The 18,999-nt window shown below is 35.8% G+C and overlaps 1 protein-coding gene across 1 annotated transcript in view; it reads left to right on the top strand.

The window, feature by feature from the left end:
• The window catches only part of LOC124363749 (protein IWS1 homolog), a 45,479-nt gene extending 26,899 nt beyond the window's left edge, over positions 1 to 18,580 (top strand). The window contains exon 2 of the mRNA XM_046819011.1: positions 17,797 to 18,580. Coding sequence (XP_046674967.1) covers positions 17,797 to 18,580 — 784 coding nt within the window. The remainder of the gene's footprint in view (positions 1 to 17,796) is intronic.
• Positions 18,581 to 18,999: the final 419 nt, after the last annotated feature.

Genomic DNA, 18,999 nt, shown 5'->3' on the forward strand with positions numbered 1-18,999 from the left:
GATCTAGCTAATACATCATCAATACCCGTTAACGTGGAAGTCTGTCTACTGTCTTCTGACAGAGTTCTGAATGGTTCTATTCTATGACATGTAAGAGACGGGTATAGGTTATTACAGAACCATTACATTAAATTCACAGGTGTACGCTCTAGCTAATACATCATCAATACCCGTTAAACGTGGAAGTCTGTCTACTGTCTTCTGACAGAGTTCTGAATGGTTCTATTATATGACATGTAAGAGACGGGTATAGGTTATTACAGAACCATTACATTAAATTCACAGATGTACGCTCTAGCTAATACATCATCAATTACCCGTTAACGTGGAAGTCTGTCTACTGTCTTCTGACAGAGTTCTGAATGGTTCTATTCTATGACATGTAAGAGACGGGTATAGGTTATTACAGAACCATTACAGTAAATTCACAGGTGTACGCTCTAGCTAATACATCATCAATACCCGTTAACGTGGAAGTCTGTCTACTGTCTTCTGACAGAGTTCTGAATGGTTCTATTCTATGACATGTAAGAGACGGGTATAGGTTATTACAGAACCATTACAGTAAATTCACAGGTGTACGCTCTAGCTAATACATCATCAATACCGTTAACGTGGAAATCTGTCTACTGTCTTCTGACAGAGTTCTGAATGGTTCTATTCTATGACATGTAAGAGACGGGTATAGGTTATTACAGAACTATTACAGTAAATTCACAGGTGTACGCTCTAGCTAATACATATCAATACCCGTTAACGTGCAAGTCTGTCTACTGTCTTCTGACAGAGTTCTGAATGGTTCTATTCTATGACATGTAAGAGACGGGTATAGGTTATTACAGAACCATTACAGTAAATTCACAGGTGTACGCTCTAGCTAATACATCATCAATACCCGTTAACGTGGAAGTCTGTCTACTGTCTTCTGACAGAGTTCTGAATGGTTCTATTCTATGACATGTAAGAGACGGGTATAGGTTATTACAGAAAAACCATTACATTAAATTCACAGGTGTACGCTCTAGCTAATACATCATCAATACCCGTTAACGTGGAAGTCTGTCTACTGTCTTCTGACAGAGTTCTGAATGGTTCTATTCTATGACATGTAAGAGACGGGTATAGGTTATTACAGAACCATTACATTAAATTCACAGGTGTACGCTCTAGCTATACATCATCAATACCCGTTAACGTGGAAGTCTGTCTACTGTCTTCTGACAGAGTTCTGAATGGTTCTATTCTATGACATGTAAGAGACGGGTATAGGTTATTACAGAACCATTACATTAAATTCACAGGTGTACGCTCTAGCTAATACATCATCAATACCCGTTAACGTGGAAGTCTGTCTACTGTCTTCTGACAGAGTTCTGAATGGTTCTATTCTATGACATGTAAGAGGACGGGGTATAGGTTATTACAGAACCATTATAGTAAAATTCACAGGTGTACGCTCTAGCTAATACATCATCAATACCCGTTAACGTGGAAGTCTGTCTACTGTCTTCTGACAGAGTTCTGAATGGTTCTATTCTATGACATGTAAGAGACGGGTTATAGGTTATTACAGAACCATTACAGTAAATTCACAGGTGTACGCTCTAGCTAATACATCATCAATACCCGTTAACGTTGCAAGTCTGTTACTGTCTTCTGACAGAGTTCTGAATTGTTCTATTCTATGACATGTAAGAGACGGGTATAGGTTATTACAGAACCATTACATTAAATTCACAGGTGTACGCTCTAGCTAATACATCATCAATACCCGTTAAACGTGGAAGTCTGGTCTACTGTCTTCTGACAGAGTTCTGAATGGTTTCTATTCTATGACATGAAGAGACGGGTATAGGTTATTACAGAAACCATTACATTAAATTCACAGGTGTAACGCTCTAGCTAATACATCATCAATACCCGTTAACGTGGAAGTCTGTCTACTGTCTTCTGACAGAGTTCTGAATGGTTCTATTCTATGACATGTAAGAGACGGGTATAGGTTATTACAGAACCATTACATTAAATTCACAGGTGTACGCTCTAGCTAATACATCATCAATACCCGTTAACGTGGAAGTCTGTCTACTGTCTTCTGACAGAGTTCTGAATGGTTCTATTCTATGACATGTAAGAGACGGGTATAGGTTATTACAGAACCATTACAGTAAATTCACAGGTGTACGCTCTAGCTAATACATCATCAATACCCGTTAACGTGGAAGTCTGTCTACTGTCTTCTGACAGAGTTCTGAATGGTTCTATTCTATGACATGTAAGAGACGGGTATAGGTTATTACAGAACCATTACAGTAAATTCACAGGTGTACGCTCTAGCTAATACATCATCAATACCGTTAACGTGGAAGTCTGTCTACATTACAGAAACCCGTTACAGTAAATTCACAGGTGTACGCTCTAGCTTAATACATCATCAATACCCGTTAACGTGGAAGTCTGTCTACTGTCTTCTGACAGAATTCTGAATGGTTCTATTCTATGACATGTAAGAGACGGGTATAGGTTATTACAGTAAAATTCACAGGTGTACGCTCTAGCTAATACATCATCAATACCCGTTAACGTGGAAGTCTGTCTACTGTCTTCTGACAGAGTTCTGAATGGTTCTATTCTATGACATGTAAGAGAACGGGTATAGGTTATTACAGAACCATTACAGTAAATTCACAGGTGTACGCTCTAGCTAATACATCATCAATACCCGTTAACGTGCAAGTCTGTCTACTGTCTTCTGACAGAGTTCTGAATGGTTCTATTCTAATGACATGTAAGAGACGGGTATAGGTTATTACAGAACCATTACAGTAAATTCACAGGTGTACGCTCTAGCTAATACATCATCAATACCCGTTAACGTGGAAGTCTGTCTACTGTCTTCTGACAGAGTTCTGAATGGTTTTCTATTCTATGACATGTAAGAGACGGGTATAGGTTATTACAGAACCATTACAGTAAATTCACAGGTGTACGCTCTAGCTAATACATCATCAATACCCGTTAACGTGCAAGTCTGTCTACTGTCTTCTGACAGAGTTCTGAATGGTTCTATTCTATGGACATGTAAAAGACGGGTATAGGTTATTACAGAACCATTACATTAAATTCACAGGTGTACGCTCTAGCTAATACATCATCAATACCCGTTAACGTGGAAGTCTGTCTACTGTCTTCTGACAGAGTTCTGAATGGTTCTATTCTATGACATGTAAGAGACGGGTATAGGTTATTACAGAACCATTACATTAAATTCACAGGTGTACGCTCTAGCTAATACATTCATCAATACCCGTTAACGTGGAAGTCTGTCTACTGTCTTCTGACAGAGTTCTGAATGGTTCTATTCTATGACATGTAAGAGAGACGGGTATAGGTTATTACAGAACCATTACATTAAATTCACAGGTGTACGCTCTAGCTAATACATCATCAATACCCGTTAACGTGGAAGTCTGTCTACTGTCTTTTGACAGAAGTTCTGAATGGTTCTATTCTATGACATGTAAGAGACGGTATAGGTTATTACAGAACCATTACAGTAAATTCACAGGTGTACGCTCTAGCTAATACAGCATCAATACCCGTGAACGTGGAAGTCTGTCTACTGTCTTCTGACAGAGTTCTGAATGGTTCTATTCTATGACATGTAAGAGACGGGTATAGGTTATTACAGAACCATTACATTAAATTCACAGGTGTAGCTCTTGCTAATACATCATCAATACCCGTTAACATGGAAGTCTGTCTACTGTCTTCTGACTAGAGTTCTGAATGGTTCTATTCTATGACATGTAAGAGACGGGTATAGGTTATTACAGAACCATTACAGTAAATTCACAGGTGTACGCTCTAGCTAATACATCATCAATACCCGTTAACGTGGAAGTCTGTCTACTGTCTTCTGACAGAGTTCTGAATGGTTCTATTCTATGACATGTAAGAGACGGGTATAGGTTATTACAGAACCATTACAGTAAATTCACAGGTGTACGCTCTAGCTAATACATCATCAATACCCGTTAACGTGGAAGTCTGTCTACATTACAGAACCATTACAGTAAATTCACAGGTGTACGCTCTAGCTATACATCATCAATACCCGTTAACGTGGAAGTCTGTCCTACTGTCTTCTGACAGAATTCTGAATGGTTCTATTCTATGACATGTAAGAGACGGGTATAGGTTATTACAGAACCATTACAGTAAATTCACAGGTGTACGCTCTAGCTAATACATCATCAATACCCGTTAACGTGGAAGTCTGTCTACTGTCTTCTGACAGAGTTCTGAATGGTTCTATTCTATGACATGTAAGAGACGGGTATAGGTTATTACAGAACCATTACAGTAAATTCACAGGTGTACGCTCTAAGCTAATTACATCATCAATACCCGTTAACGTGCAAGTCTTTTTACTGTCTTCTGACAGAGTTCTGAATGGTTCTATTCTATGACATGTAAGAGACGGGTATAGGTTATTACAGAACCATTACATTAAATTCACAGGTGTACGCTCTAGCTAATACATCATCAATACCCGTTAACGTGCAAGTCTGTCTACTGTCTTCTGACAGAGTTCTGAATGGTTCTATTCTATGACATGTAAGAGACGGGTATAGGTTATTACAGAACCATTACAGTAAATTCACAGGTGTACGCTCTAGCTAATACATCATCAATACCCGTTAACGTGCAAGTCTGTCTACTGTCTTCTGACAGAGTTCTGAATGGTTCTATTCTATGACATGTAAGAGACGGGTATAGGTTATTACAGAACCATTACATTAAATTCACAGGTGTACGCTCTAGCTAATACATCATCAATACCCGTTAACGTGGAAGTCTGTCTACTGTCTTCTGACAGAGTTCTGAATGGTTCTATTCTATGACATGTAAGAGACGGGTATAGGTTATTACAGAACCATTACATTAAATTCACAGGTGTACGCTCTAGCTAATAACATCATCAATACCCGTTACGTGGAAGTCTGTTCTACTGTCTTCTGACAGAGTTTCTGAATGGTTCTATTCTATGACATGTAAGAGACGGGTATAGGTTATTGCAGAACCATTACAGTAAATTCACAGGTGTACGCTCTAGCTAATACATCATCAATACCGTTAACGTGGAAGTCTGTCTACTGTCTTCTGACAGAGTTCTGAATGGTTCTATTCTATGACATGTAAGAGACGGGTATAGGTTATTACAGAACTATTACAGTAAATTCACAGGTGTACGCTCTAGCTAATACATCATCAATACCCGTTAACGTGCAAGTCTGTCTACTGTCTTCTGACAGAGTTCTGAATGGTTCTATTCTATGACATGTAAGAGACGGGTATAGGTTATTACAGAACCATTACAGTAAATTCACAGGTGTACGCTCTAGCTAATACATCATCAATACCCGTTAACGTGCAAGTCTGTCTACTGTCTTCTGACAGAGTTCTGAATGGTTCTATTCTATGACATGTAAGAGACGGGTATAGGTTATTACAGAACCATTACAGTAAATTCACAGGTGTACGCTCTAGCTAATACATCATCAATACCCGTTAACGTGCAAGTCTGTCTACTGTCTTCTGACAGAGTTCTGAATGGTTCTATTCTATGACATGTAAGAGACGGGTATAGGTTATACAGAAACCATCCAGTAATTCACAGGTGTAGAACCAATACAGTATCAGTTATTACAGACCATTCACAGTAAATTCAAGGTGTACGCTCTAGCTAATACATCAATCAATACCCGTTAAAGTAGAAGTCTAATGACAGAGTTTTGAATGGTTCTATTCTATGACATGTAAGAGACGGGTATAGGTTATTAAAGAACCATGCTAACAACAAATAACAGCAGATCAGTATCCGAGCATTTAAAAGATACCAGGATATCAGTACATGAGCTAACAACAAATACTAGTAGATCAGTATCTAATCTTTAAAAACATACCAGCAGATGATTAGTATCTGAGCTCACAATAATAATTACTGTGAAAAAACGTAAAACTTAAGTCATTGCGCTAATTTAATTATCTTCTCTGCGGTGGTGATACGTGCAAAATTTAATGAGTAAGGAACGTATTTAATTTTATAGGTTATACTTCCATTTGGCAATATTCTACAAAAAACTACAGAAATAGAATACAGTAAATTTAATATCTCCGTTTAGAGCTATACGATATAAATAGTATAAATATAAATTGAAGAAAGCTGTATTAGCAATAATGTATTCTGGAGTTTCCACATATTTCCAGGAAAGGGTGGCAACTCCGTGTTGCATGTGTTACATATTCAGTCCACGTTATTAGAATGCAAATATCGTGGATGGACCCTGTCTCTGAGTATTAAGTTATGTAAAACCTATTTGCAGCTTCTCGTTAAGTTTGTTCTCCGATCTTGTGTTCTCGAAATTTATTGAGTAAATTATAAGGGACTGTTACACTATGAATTTCATAATTAATTTACACTTATCACGATTAGGAATTTTTATCACATTTACTCATCTGGTTATCACATTTCTTCCTGAAAATGTCGGATTTTCTAATACTTCAAAACGTATCTCCGTAACTTTTTAGACACGACATCACTATATCGACAACTTAGTTGTTTCAGACGGAGGGCATTAATATTTCTAAATTAAAATAAACACTTTTAAGAACAAAAAATTAAACGCCATATCATTTTTATTTATTTATCCTTACCGCTTCAGGTGTTACACAAAATGTCATTCTTTAGTCTACATACCGGATGGGACTTACAGTTTAACCATTAAAAATCACATAATTATTGTAATTATTTACTCTGATTATTATAAATTGAGTAAACCAACCACATCTCTTCGTACATGATTTATAACACTTCTTGCAATTTTTAACGTTGCACATTTTAAAATCAATTAAAATAAAATCTTTCAATCAACAATATAACACCCGAAGCGGTAAAATTTTATAGCGGTTTAATTTTTTGTTATTAAAAGCATATATATATATATATATATATATATATATATATATATATATATATATATATACACACTGGTATCTTATTTACCAGTTTCTCTGACAGACAACATATATTGTTACGCTATATTGATATCATATCCGTTCATATTGTTCTCCTAAATTCAAGCTTAATTAAAACTGCCCCATTAGTTCACTAAACCTTTTTATTCTTGGTTCAATGGGATAGGAAGGGTTGTCATGAAGCTGCGTTTACATTTGTCATATATTTTATAGGTATCATCTCTCTTTAAGATTGTACACAGTGTAAGAAGATGACATGTTTCATGTAGAAGACACTTTTTTGTATGTCTAAGGTAGAATATCCTAAATGACGGTACAGCGAGATCTCCATGTATATTATTTTCCACTGGTAATAATTTTTCGAACGGATGTGTCAAGAATGTAAGCATATAGGATCCTGATGAAGAGCCAAAAAGATTCAAACGGTATTTTAAAGGGGTGCGCAGAAGACGCGAGCTTAGGAGCACGCAATCTTATATCGTTTCGAACAAAACGTAAGGGAATGCCTTGGATGTGATTTAATTTGCACGGGACAGCCATCAACACCCACTGGGATGCAGCCACAGTTTGCTTATCCGATAGATGGAATCAATTTAGCTAATCGATCAGTGAGTAATGGTGGATTGAGGAAGTCTCCCGCGGCCATTCTCAAATCAAAATCAAATCAAAATAGTTTATTCTCCATAAAATTTAACAAAAGATATATATTAATATATTTATTGTCTTAAATATACAATTAAAACAAATATTTGGTTTAAAGGATAATGTGTCAAATAAATTTATATTTCTAATTTAATTATTTGAGAAATTCTTTGTTTGAAGGTTATTTTTGACGATGGAAGGATTGTGAAGGAAACAGGATTTTTCCGGACATTTGCCATCGTTAAGTGAAACAAGAAAACAGTAACACTACGTTTCGAGATCTGCAATCTGATCTCTTCTTCAGGTAAAGAACTAACCTAATACATAATTACAAACTAGGTTAAAATAAACAAGTGTTTATTTTAACCTAGTTTGTAATTATGTATTAGGTTAGTTCTTTACCTGAAGAAGAGATCAGATTGCAGATCTCGAAACGTAGTGTTACTATTTTCTTGTTTCACTTAACGATGGCAAATGTCCGGAAAAATTTGAGAAATGTTCTCACATAGGCTACTAAAGCCCGTGCGTGAGAACGAGTCACCACAAAGCACTCAGTTGGTATTTCAAACCGTAGAAATGTTAGACAATCTTAAAGGAAATTAAGTAAAAACAAAATAAAGTCAAAATAATGTTTTATAGAAATGAAAAATAAAATTAAAGTGAGAATGTATCTAGATGAAGTAAGTGAATGGAAATTATTATTAGAAGGACGAAACGACCAACTGTCGGAGACCATGGCCTTGTGCAACTCTTTGTTCACAGATGGACATCGGAAAAACTGCGTTAAAAATTCACCATTCCTTATCATCAAGGGTTGTTATCTGTATTTATAGCATCAACGTATTAGTCGTGCATGAGCTTCCCCAGAAGACACACACATTAAAATTCACAAATACAAACGAACGCGCGTAGCAGATACACACACACATTTGCACACTCATAAGTACACAAAAACTCATACACGCGCACTTTGATTACATTCACTATATTACGTATTTCCTAATACATACTTACAAGCCAACATACTTACAATCATATTCGTAATATACTTGTCCAAACATAACCCATATGCTTACAGTATACAGTTATAATTCGGTTGTATATAAATTATAGAACGGTTCTCGTCAGTTCGTTTAATTTGTTTTTTTTTTCATTAAAGTTTATTTATGGTAATATATTTTATTTTATTTATTATAATGTATAGTTAGAAATTTAAACTTAATGCAGTATAAAAAGGAAATGGTAAATTTGCCCTTCTCTGGAATCTGACGCTGTTACTGAAAATTTACTTACGTTTAGTAGGAATGTGCCCTTATGCAAACGCCAAGGGTGAACTACCTTAACTGTTCACTCAGTCCGTCCTCTTCCGACATTTCAAAAAGCGTTCTCCATTTTCCGCTTGACATTGGAAAATCTACTTACGTTCAGTAGGTATGTGCCTATATTGGTTTTATTAACATTTAGTAATATTTAATTGCTCCAAGAGAAGAAAATTAATTACATATAATATTCTCCCCTTTATTCTTAAAACAAAACCCTCAAATACAACAATTAAAAATCATTAATAAAGTGGTTGAATTATTTTATACATCACTAAACAAGATTTTCGAATAAGCATACCTACATTTGTCTCGAATGCAAATTGAGTTCTACAACTCTCTATGGACGTAATGTTTGCTTGGGCTTACGGTATAGTTTTTAAAATATCCATAAAAGTAAAGTTATTAACATCCTACAAACATCAGGGTAGCTTTTGAGAGGAATATCTTCAGCATGTGTATGTGTTCATTGCTAATATTTGGGTTATCGATATTATTTCATTACAATTTATTTGCAGAATCTTTCCTGAAGGTAAGATTATCTTTGTATCTGGGAACATAATAACGTAATATACAGTTACCATTCACTATTTTAACAATTAATCACTTTCGTCAGTAACATATTTAAAGAAAAGAATTTTCATTTAGAGTAACAAAGTTATTTGTGGTAGTGTAAACTAACGCATCATTCGTTTTCTAAACGGACGAGTTTATCTGGAGTAATGTTTCGTTCCATTTTTTACACAGGATAAATGACAACAATCTCTCACATAACTCTGTGTGTACGTGGGCCTGCTGGCTTGTTGCCGCTTGTTACATCTGCTGTAGGCCTACACAGTGTGAACAATCCTCGTACTCTTAACAGTGCCAACTGAAACATCAATCTTATTAATCATATTATGAGGTAATTTCTTATTACCAAATTTGCATTATGATCAAAATATCCAAGAGCTACATAAGCGTGTTTGGCCTTTCGATCACATGTACATTTATTAACTTAAACACATTTTGCGACAGTAACGTTCAAACACAAAATCATTTATTTGTAAAAGTAAGGCCTCAAAGGTGTAGTGGTAACACGCTTGCCCGGCAAGTGAGATATTCCAGCGCTCTTGGAGCAATTACATATTTTCATAAATCTACATTGACCCCACGATGGACACAAACTAGTCTACTGTAAATTTACTGCAATAACACTCCTTTTGGTTCAGTCGGAAGAATTAGGTAGGTTTTGTGACACCGTAAATATTTATTCTGTAACTTATATGTTATGGGATATTTACGGGGATTTCACAAACAAAATGGTTGTTTATTACAGATTTTATAAAATGTTATAATCACTGAAGAACACTTTTTTAATTTTCTCAAATAAAAGAGTTGTGAATATTTTAGGTCTATTTTACATGTCTATTATATGTATATGTATGTTTGTAAGTGTGTGTAGGTGCGTAAGTGCGAGTAAAATATCACGCATTGTGTTTCTATGCATTATATTATAAAAAGAAAGTGTTTTGTTTTTGTATATCATACTTGGGTATTGTAAATAGTTGTATTTTTAGTAAATACGAAAGTTTCTAGTTCTTTTTTTATATTTAATTACTTCAGTTAATAGATTAGTTGCCTATATTAACATGTATCAGGTTTGGCATAAAAGCATATATTTTGTTGGTTTTTTGTTTTTTTTTTCTATATCACAGAAGAGTTGTTAATTATAGACTAATACTCAAAAACTCGTTTTATTTGTAACATTTACAATTATTTTGACGGAATTCCTTAATGGGCTAATTAAAAGGCTTAGGGGCCTTATTAATTTCCTTTTGAGGCCAGCCTGACTCCTATAATAAGTAAAAATCCACTATTTCATTGCTTTAAGATTTGAAAATGTTAAATATGAATCAATTTTTTTTTGTAATGTACGACTTCATGAGGAGAAAAAAGATATTTTTTAAAATTTATATTGAAATGAAATGACGTTTTAATCCTACCAATAACCATGGCCGAGATATTCATAAGATAAATGTTTGTACCAATTATGAACTTACTTCAGTATTTATTACAACAGTCCTTGGTATCGAGGTATCGCGTGTGATTTATATGTGATCGAGGTATCGTGTGTGATTTATATGAAATCGAGGTATCGTGTGTGATTTATATGTAATCGAGGTATCGAGTGTGATTTATATGTATCGAGGTATCGTGTGTGATTTATATGTAATCGAGGTATCGAGTGTGATTTATATGTAATCGAGGTATCGTGTGTGATTTATATGTAATCGAGGTATCGCTTATGATTTATATGTAAGCTAGGTATCGTGTGTGATTTATATGTAATCCGTATCTCAAAAACCAACCGGATACAAACTGTTATACGCAATTCATAAATCTCTAAAAGGATACTATACTGAAGTTAAATGGCGTACAGGCTAACAAACGTAACCGTGATACTTATAAGAATTTTCATCCCAAGTTTAAACTGTTTCGGTATCTAAGTCAAAATTTTATATGGGTTATACACGGTATATAGATCTTATATATTACGGGAAGATGTTGTTTTCTCTGGGGGTCATATTTAATGATGATATGTTACAAATGTTTCTTCAGTGCCGCCATCATGACCATTTTGCGATAGCTTATTACTTTTAAACACAAAAATGCAATATTTAATACTTTTATTTTAGTGGGGCCTTTCGATAGCAAGGCTATCTTCGTCAGACGCATCACAAAAGTAAATACAAAAAGTAAATTTGATTTTTAATAATAGTTAAAATAGATGTGTCTGACGAAAATAGCCTTGCTATCGAAAGGCCTCACAAAAATTAAATTATTAAATATTGGTTTTGTGTTTAAATATAATAAGTTTAGTGTAGCCAATATAAGCTCCATCTTCAACATTTTGCAATAGGTTGGTTTTAGATACAAAATCTACGTAATTAATTTCATAAAACTCATCGGCCTGCTTTGCACACTTTTTCACTCAAAAATTGTAGACTTTAAACAAAATATCACAACTCTATTTCTTATGGACCTGGAAACTATTTTGTATTTGTTCACAAACTACTCGGTATTCTAGGTTTCTCTTTATATCTCAGGTGTCATAATTAAGTAATATTAACATTCCGCTGCGTCACAATCAACCTACTTTGAAAACTTTACCGAGAAGGACTATTTTACAATTATGATAATTCTTGCTGAAAACTGAAAGCTTCGGTTCAAAAGCGGGTTCCCATATTCCACCCTACATAAAATTGCCCTCAATTATAAAACACGTATTTATAAAAAAATACATAAATAGAACAAAACAAAACCTATTTAAAAACAAACAGTATAAATTACATCGTAAATATAATGTTAATAAATAGAAACATATATAGGTGCCTTACTGATTACGGCAAGAAAGAATTGATAAATTAGAGGGTAAAGGGAGGGTATTACAGAACAACCTTAGGCAACACAAATTGTTTCACGAAACTCAATTAAATTGCCGTCTGATCCCTGTCGCTATAAATTCCGGCGACTTTCTCCCTTGTCACCTCCGAATTTACCCGTCTTCTTTGTGCCATAAATTAAGTGCATCAAGTTTACTCTAATCTAATAGAGTTATGGTGCTGTATTACTAAACACCACATTCTTGTTAACCCTCTGACGTTAACTACTAGGCTATATACTGTATACTGAATACAGATTCAAGTAATAAACCATTTATGTACTGTTGGCTACGTGTATTTTTTAATATTTTAGTTCTACGATATTGTTACGGTGCATTTATTTTTCTCCCCTAATATTAATTATTCATAATTGTTACGATGTAGTCTAATACAATTATGGATGAACATTTTTTAGGACATAAATACAAAACAATGACCGACTAACTATGTAAATCAATAAAAATCATACATATGATGGTATGTTAAATTAAATAAGAAAAGAAAGTTTAGTCTTGGACAAATGAAGTAAAATTGTACAAAACAGTCGTAATGTTAAAAAAAAAATGGCTGTAAAATATGTTAAAAAACATAGAATTATGTCTCAAATGAATAAATATTCTGTTAATCACAAACGTACAAACTATGAAATTGAAAAAAATATATATAACAAAACGTTTATTCTACAATATTATTATCAAAACATGTTTATATTTCATTGTCATATTTCCAACAACATTAAAATTTAAATTATCTCTTTTATTTATTTATTTAATATTTTTATCGTATAAAATCTATAGGGTAAAAATTCACTATAACATCATCTAATTCTACAGTAATTATGAATGTTGAGTGTTGCTATAGTTCCCCTTCTTCTTACGTGCAACATCTAAAAATCTGATGCTGTCGCAGGATTAAATCCTGAAATATGGAGTCGTTGTCGTCTGAAGGGATCCAAAAATTGTCGGTGATGAGGAAAATAGAATCATCAGAGATACGTAGACTAAATATTGTAGTGCAATCTAGATGCAGATGTATTATCATTCTCTCTTCAGGTCACAATGAAGTCCACTACGATGTTATAGACGCGATCTATACAGATGGGGAACAACCGAGTGTTCTACATATAACGCAGCTATAATGGGAAGGGTTGATTACGTATGTTGGTTTTTGCTCCAGTTCACCTTCCTCTTGATCTGTGATGCCCACTAATTTACCATTCCATCAGACGAACATGACTCCAGATTTCAACAGTCAAATCTGGCGTAACTTAAGCTTCAGGGAGTTTAGACCCCTGACTTGACTCAGTTTCTCTGTACCTGAAGTAGTCACTTTCTGTTGGATCAATCATGCACTTACTCAGTAATACTAACAATATTAATACTGTAATACTGCAATATAATTCTCCAGCGTACGAGATAGCATTGTTATTTTTGTTCACGTTTCTGGGCACTGACCACAGGTTAGTGGACGGCACAAACTTAGAGGGATTGAACCGTTATGATGTTGTCTGTGTAAAATTGTATATGATCTTTGTGCTATCGTGGTGATATATGACGTCACAGTTAGAGAAATTAAAAGAGTTGTACGGTATTATTACAAAGTTAAACAATTCCTTACGGGCAAAATGTTCAGCTGAATTTCGGTTGATGGGAATGGTGTGCACTGTTTGAAGTTAAAGTTAACTCCAACACATCTCACTTGGAAATTGCTCACATGGGACAGCTTTTAGGGCGACAATGTTGTCAGATCATAACAAATGACAGCAATGACAAGTGACATTAGGGCCATTAGGTGTGTAGAGTGTAGCGCTACAGAGTGTAGAGTGGTTGTACATTCGAGTCAGCAGGAAAAAGAGAAACCTGTTTCAAAGTATTTGTGCTGTTTGAACTTAATTGTAATAATGGAATAATTGGAATTTGGTATTTAATTTTTTATAGAAATAATTGTACTTTGTAATAATAATTTGGTTACAATAATATTACATTAACTTATTCTCATATATGTACAGATTTTGCATTCCTGACGTTTTTGCGACTATATCAAGATATATTGAGGTTACAAAGTATAAAATATCAAAATAAATGGAATTTTTAAAGTATTAAATTAAATACTACAAAACAGGAGATCACTACTCACTCTCTAAACAGGAGATAGCTAGTATCACTACGTCTCTGTCCACCCGTGATATAAAAACTATAAATTAAATATTACAAAACAGGAGATAGCTAGTATCACTACGTCTCTGTCCACCCGTGATATAAAAACTATAAATTAAATATTACAAAACAGGAGATATACAAAACAGGAGATAGCTAGTATCACTACGTCTCTGTCCACCCGTGATATAAAAACTATAAATTAAATATTACAAAACAGGAGATAGCTAGTATCACTACGTCTCTGTCCACCCGTGATATAAAAACTATAAATTTAAATATTACAAAACAGGAGATAGCTAGTATCACTACGTCTCTGTCCACCCGTGATATAAAAACTATATAAATATAAATATTACAAAACAGGAGATAGCTAGTATCACTACGTCTCTGTCCACCCGTGATATAAAAACTATAAATTAAATATTACAAAACAGGAGATAGCTAGTATCACTACGTCTCTGTCCACCCGTGATATAAAAAACTATAAATTAATCTCTACAAAACAGGAGATAGCTAGTATCACTACGTCTCTGTCCACCCGTGATATAAAAACTATAAATTAAATATTACAAAACAGGAGATCAGCTAGAGTCACTACGTCTCTGTCCACCCGTGATAATAAAAACTATAAATTAAATATTACAAAACAGGAGATAGCTAGTATCACTACGTCTCTGTCCACCCGTGATATAAAAACTACAAAACAGGAGATAGCTAGTCACTACGTCTCTGTCCACCCGTGATATAAAAACTATAAATTATATATCTAGCTAAACAGGAGATAGCTCTAGCTACGTCTCGTCCACTGTCCACCCGTGATATAAAAACTATAAATTAAATATTACAAAACAGGAGATAGCTAGTATCACTACGTCTCTGTCCACCCGTAATACAAAAACTATAAATTAAATATTACAAAACAGGAGATAGCTAGTATCACTACGTCTCTGTCCACCCGTGATATAAAAACTATAAATTAAATATTACAAAACAGGAGATAGGCTAGCTGGTATCACTACGTCTCTGTCCACCCGTGATATAAAAACTATAAATTAAATATTACAAAACAGGAGATAGCTAGTATCACTACGTCTCTGTCCACCCGTGATATAAAAACTATAAATTAAATATTACAAAACAGGAGATAGCTAGTATCACTACGTCTCTGTCCACCCGTGATATAAAAACTATATATTAAATATTACAAAACAGGAGATAGCTGGTATCACTACGTCTCATTCTCAGAACATTTGACCACCCGTGATACTAAAGTTCTTTACACCTTCTTGAGAGATTTTATAAAAACTATAAATTAAATATTGCAAAACAGGAGATAGCTAATATCACTACGTCTCACTCCCAAAACATTTGTCCACCCTTGATACTAAATTTCTTTACACCTACTTGAGAGATTTTATAAAAACTATAAATTAAATAGAGTAATGACTGAAACTATTGCAAGTAAAACTGTGGATGTAATAATAAATCGATATTTCTAAATTCTAAAATATTTTAATCTTAGAAAACACAGAACATCCAACGTTCAAATCCCATTACAAATTAAATGTCTGAATTTGTCTTGTAATCATTGAGAGAATACCATAACGCTCGGATACACATCGATTATAAACCCTCACAATATCTCCACCTACCGGAGCTTCGTTATGCAAATGTGCGGAAAGTTAAAACGTTGGTAGACTGACATGCCCCCGCTCTGAACTCTCAGAGTAAATAAAGGGTTGACAGAATATCGCGCAAATAACTAAAGTTAGACCTTTGTTTACTCCATTACAGTCACAACTGAAGCGAATTCTAAAAGGCAGTAGTGTTACGTCATGTTAAATAAGGAAAGCGGAAGGTTCACAAGCCCTTCTTCAGAAGCAAACAACAAGACAACTAACATACAAGGAAGTAAATGAACCACAAAGACAAGGCTGTTATGAGATGTTACGTGGGGAAAGAAAAAAGGTCCACAAGTAACTTCCTAAGAAGTAAACCACAGCACATTAACACAAACTAACATAGAGCCACAAACGTAAGGTTGTTCTATCTTGTTAAGTGGGGAGAGCGGAAGGTACAAGGGCTCTTTCTTAAGAAGTAAACCACACATTCACACAAACTAACATAGAGTCACAATCGTAAGCTTGTTCTATCGTGTTAAGTGGGGAAAGCGGAAGGTACGAGGACTCTTTCTTAAGAAGTAAACCAAACATTAACACAAACTAACATAGAGCCACAAACGTAAGGTTGTTCTATCGTGTTAAGTGGGGAAAGCGGAAGGTACGAGGGCTCTTTCTTAAGAAGTAAACCACACATTAACACAAACTAACATAGAGTCACAATCGTAAGCTTGTTCTATCGTGTTAAGTGGGGAAAGCGGAAGGTACGAGGACTCTTTCTTAAGAAGTAAACAACACATTCACACAAACTAACATACAGCCACAATCGTAAGCTTGTTCTATCGTGTTAAGTGGGGAGAGCGGAAGGTACAAGGGCTCTTTCTTAAGAAGTAAACCACACATTAACACAAACTAACATAGAGTCACAAACGTAAGGTTGTTCTATCGTGTTAAGTGGGGAAAGCGGAAGGTACGAGGGCTATTTCTTAAGAAGTAAACCACACATTAACACAAACTAACATAGAGTCACAATCGTAAGCTTGTTCTATCGTGTTAAGTGGGGAAAGCGGAAGGTACGAGAGCTCCTTCTTAAGAAGTAAACCACACATTAACACAAACTAACATACAGCCACAATCGTAAGCTTGTTCTATCGTGTTAAGTGGGGAGAGCGGAAGGTACAAGGGCTCTTTCTTAAGAAGTAAACCACACATTAACACAAACTAACATACAGCCACAAACGTAAGGTTGTTCTATCGTGTTAAGTGGGGAAAGCGGAAGGTACGAGAGCTCTTTCTTAAGAAGTAAACCACAACACATTAACACAAACTAACATAGAGCCACAATTGTAAGGGTATTCTATCGTGTTAAGTGGGGAAAGCGGAAGGTACAAGGGCTCTTTCTTAAGAAGTAAACCACACATTAACACAAACTAACATACAGCCACAATCGTAAGGTTGTTCTATCGTGTTAAGTGGGGAGAGCGAAAGGTACAAGGGCTCTTTCTTAAGAAGTAAACCACAAATTAACACAAACTAACATAGAGCCGGCGCAGTTAGGGGCCAACACTAACTAACTTCCCCAGCCATGCAGACTAGGTGCCGAGGCTAACCAACTTCTGCAGTGGCGCAGACTAGGTGCCGAGGCTAGTCAACTTCCCCAGCCATGCAGACTAGGTGCCGAGGCTAGTCAACTTCCCCAGCCATGCAGACTAGGTGCCGAGGCTAGTCAACTTCCCCAGCCATGCAGACTAGGTGCCGAGGCTAGTCAACTTCCCCAGCCATGCAGACTAGGTGCCGAGGCTAGTCAACTTCCCCAGCCATGCAGACTAGGTGCCGAGGCTAGTCAACTTCCCCAGCCATGCAGACTAGGTGCCGAGGCTAGTCAACTTCCCCAGCCATGCAGACTAGGTGCCGAGGCTAGTCAACTTCCCCAGCCATGCAGACTAGGTGCCGAGGCTAGTCAACTTCCCCAGCCATGCAGACTAGGTGCCGAGGCTAGTCAACTTCCCCAGCCATGCAGACTAGGTGCCGAGGCTAACCAACTTCTGCAGTGGCGCAGACTAGGTGCCGAGGCTAGTCAACTTCCCCAGCCATGCAGACTAGGTGCCGAGGCTAGTCAACTTCCCCAGCCATGCAGACTAGGTGCCGAGGCTAACCAACTTCTGCAGTGGCGCAGACTAGGTGCCGAGGCTAGTCAACTTCCCCAGCCATGCAGACTAGGTGCCGAGGCTAGTCAACTTCCCCAGCCATGCAGATTAGGTGCCGAGGCTAGTCAACTTCCCCAGCCATGCAGATTAGGTGCCGAGGCTAACCAACTTCTCCAGTGGCGTAGACTAGGTGTCAAATCTAACCAACTTCCCCAGCCGCTCAACTAGGTGGTGAGGCTAATTGCCGAGAATAGCCAACTACCCCAACTAGGAAGATGGTTTTAAAATAGTCTCCGTTTATATGAATGTAAACAATGGTAATTAATTAAAGAAAATGGAAAGCCACTAGTCCATTTCTACTTCAATTTACGTATTACATCGTTTATTGAGTGTTTCATACATATCATAGAAAAAATAAAAATCCATTTTATATTCAACCGTAGCGATATCAACTATAACAGGGAGACACAATATTACAGCAAGATAACAGACATAGGTGGCTAACGGATGTTTGAGTGTGGTTAGTGGTCGGACTTTCTCCATAAAATCCTCATTCAGTTACACATAACAGTATAGAGGTAAGAGAGAGTTTTAGCGAGTATTTGATATATATAAGTATGATTAAAGGTAGGATTGGCTCCATTAAA

This window comes from Homalodisca vitripennis, chromosome 5, assembly GCF_021130785.1.
Source record: "Homalodisca vitripennis isolate AUS2020 chromosome 5, UT_GWSS_2.1, whole genome shotgun sequence".
NCBI lineage: Eukaryota > Metazoa > Arthropoda > Insecta > Hemiptera > Cicadellidae > Homalodisca > Homalodisca vitripennis.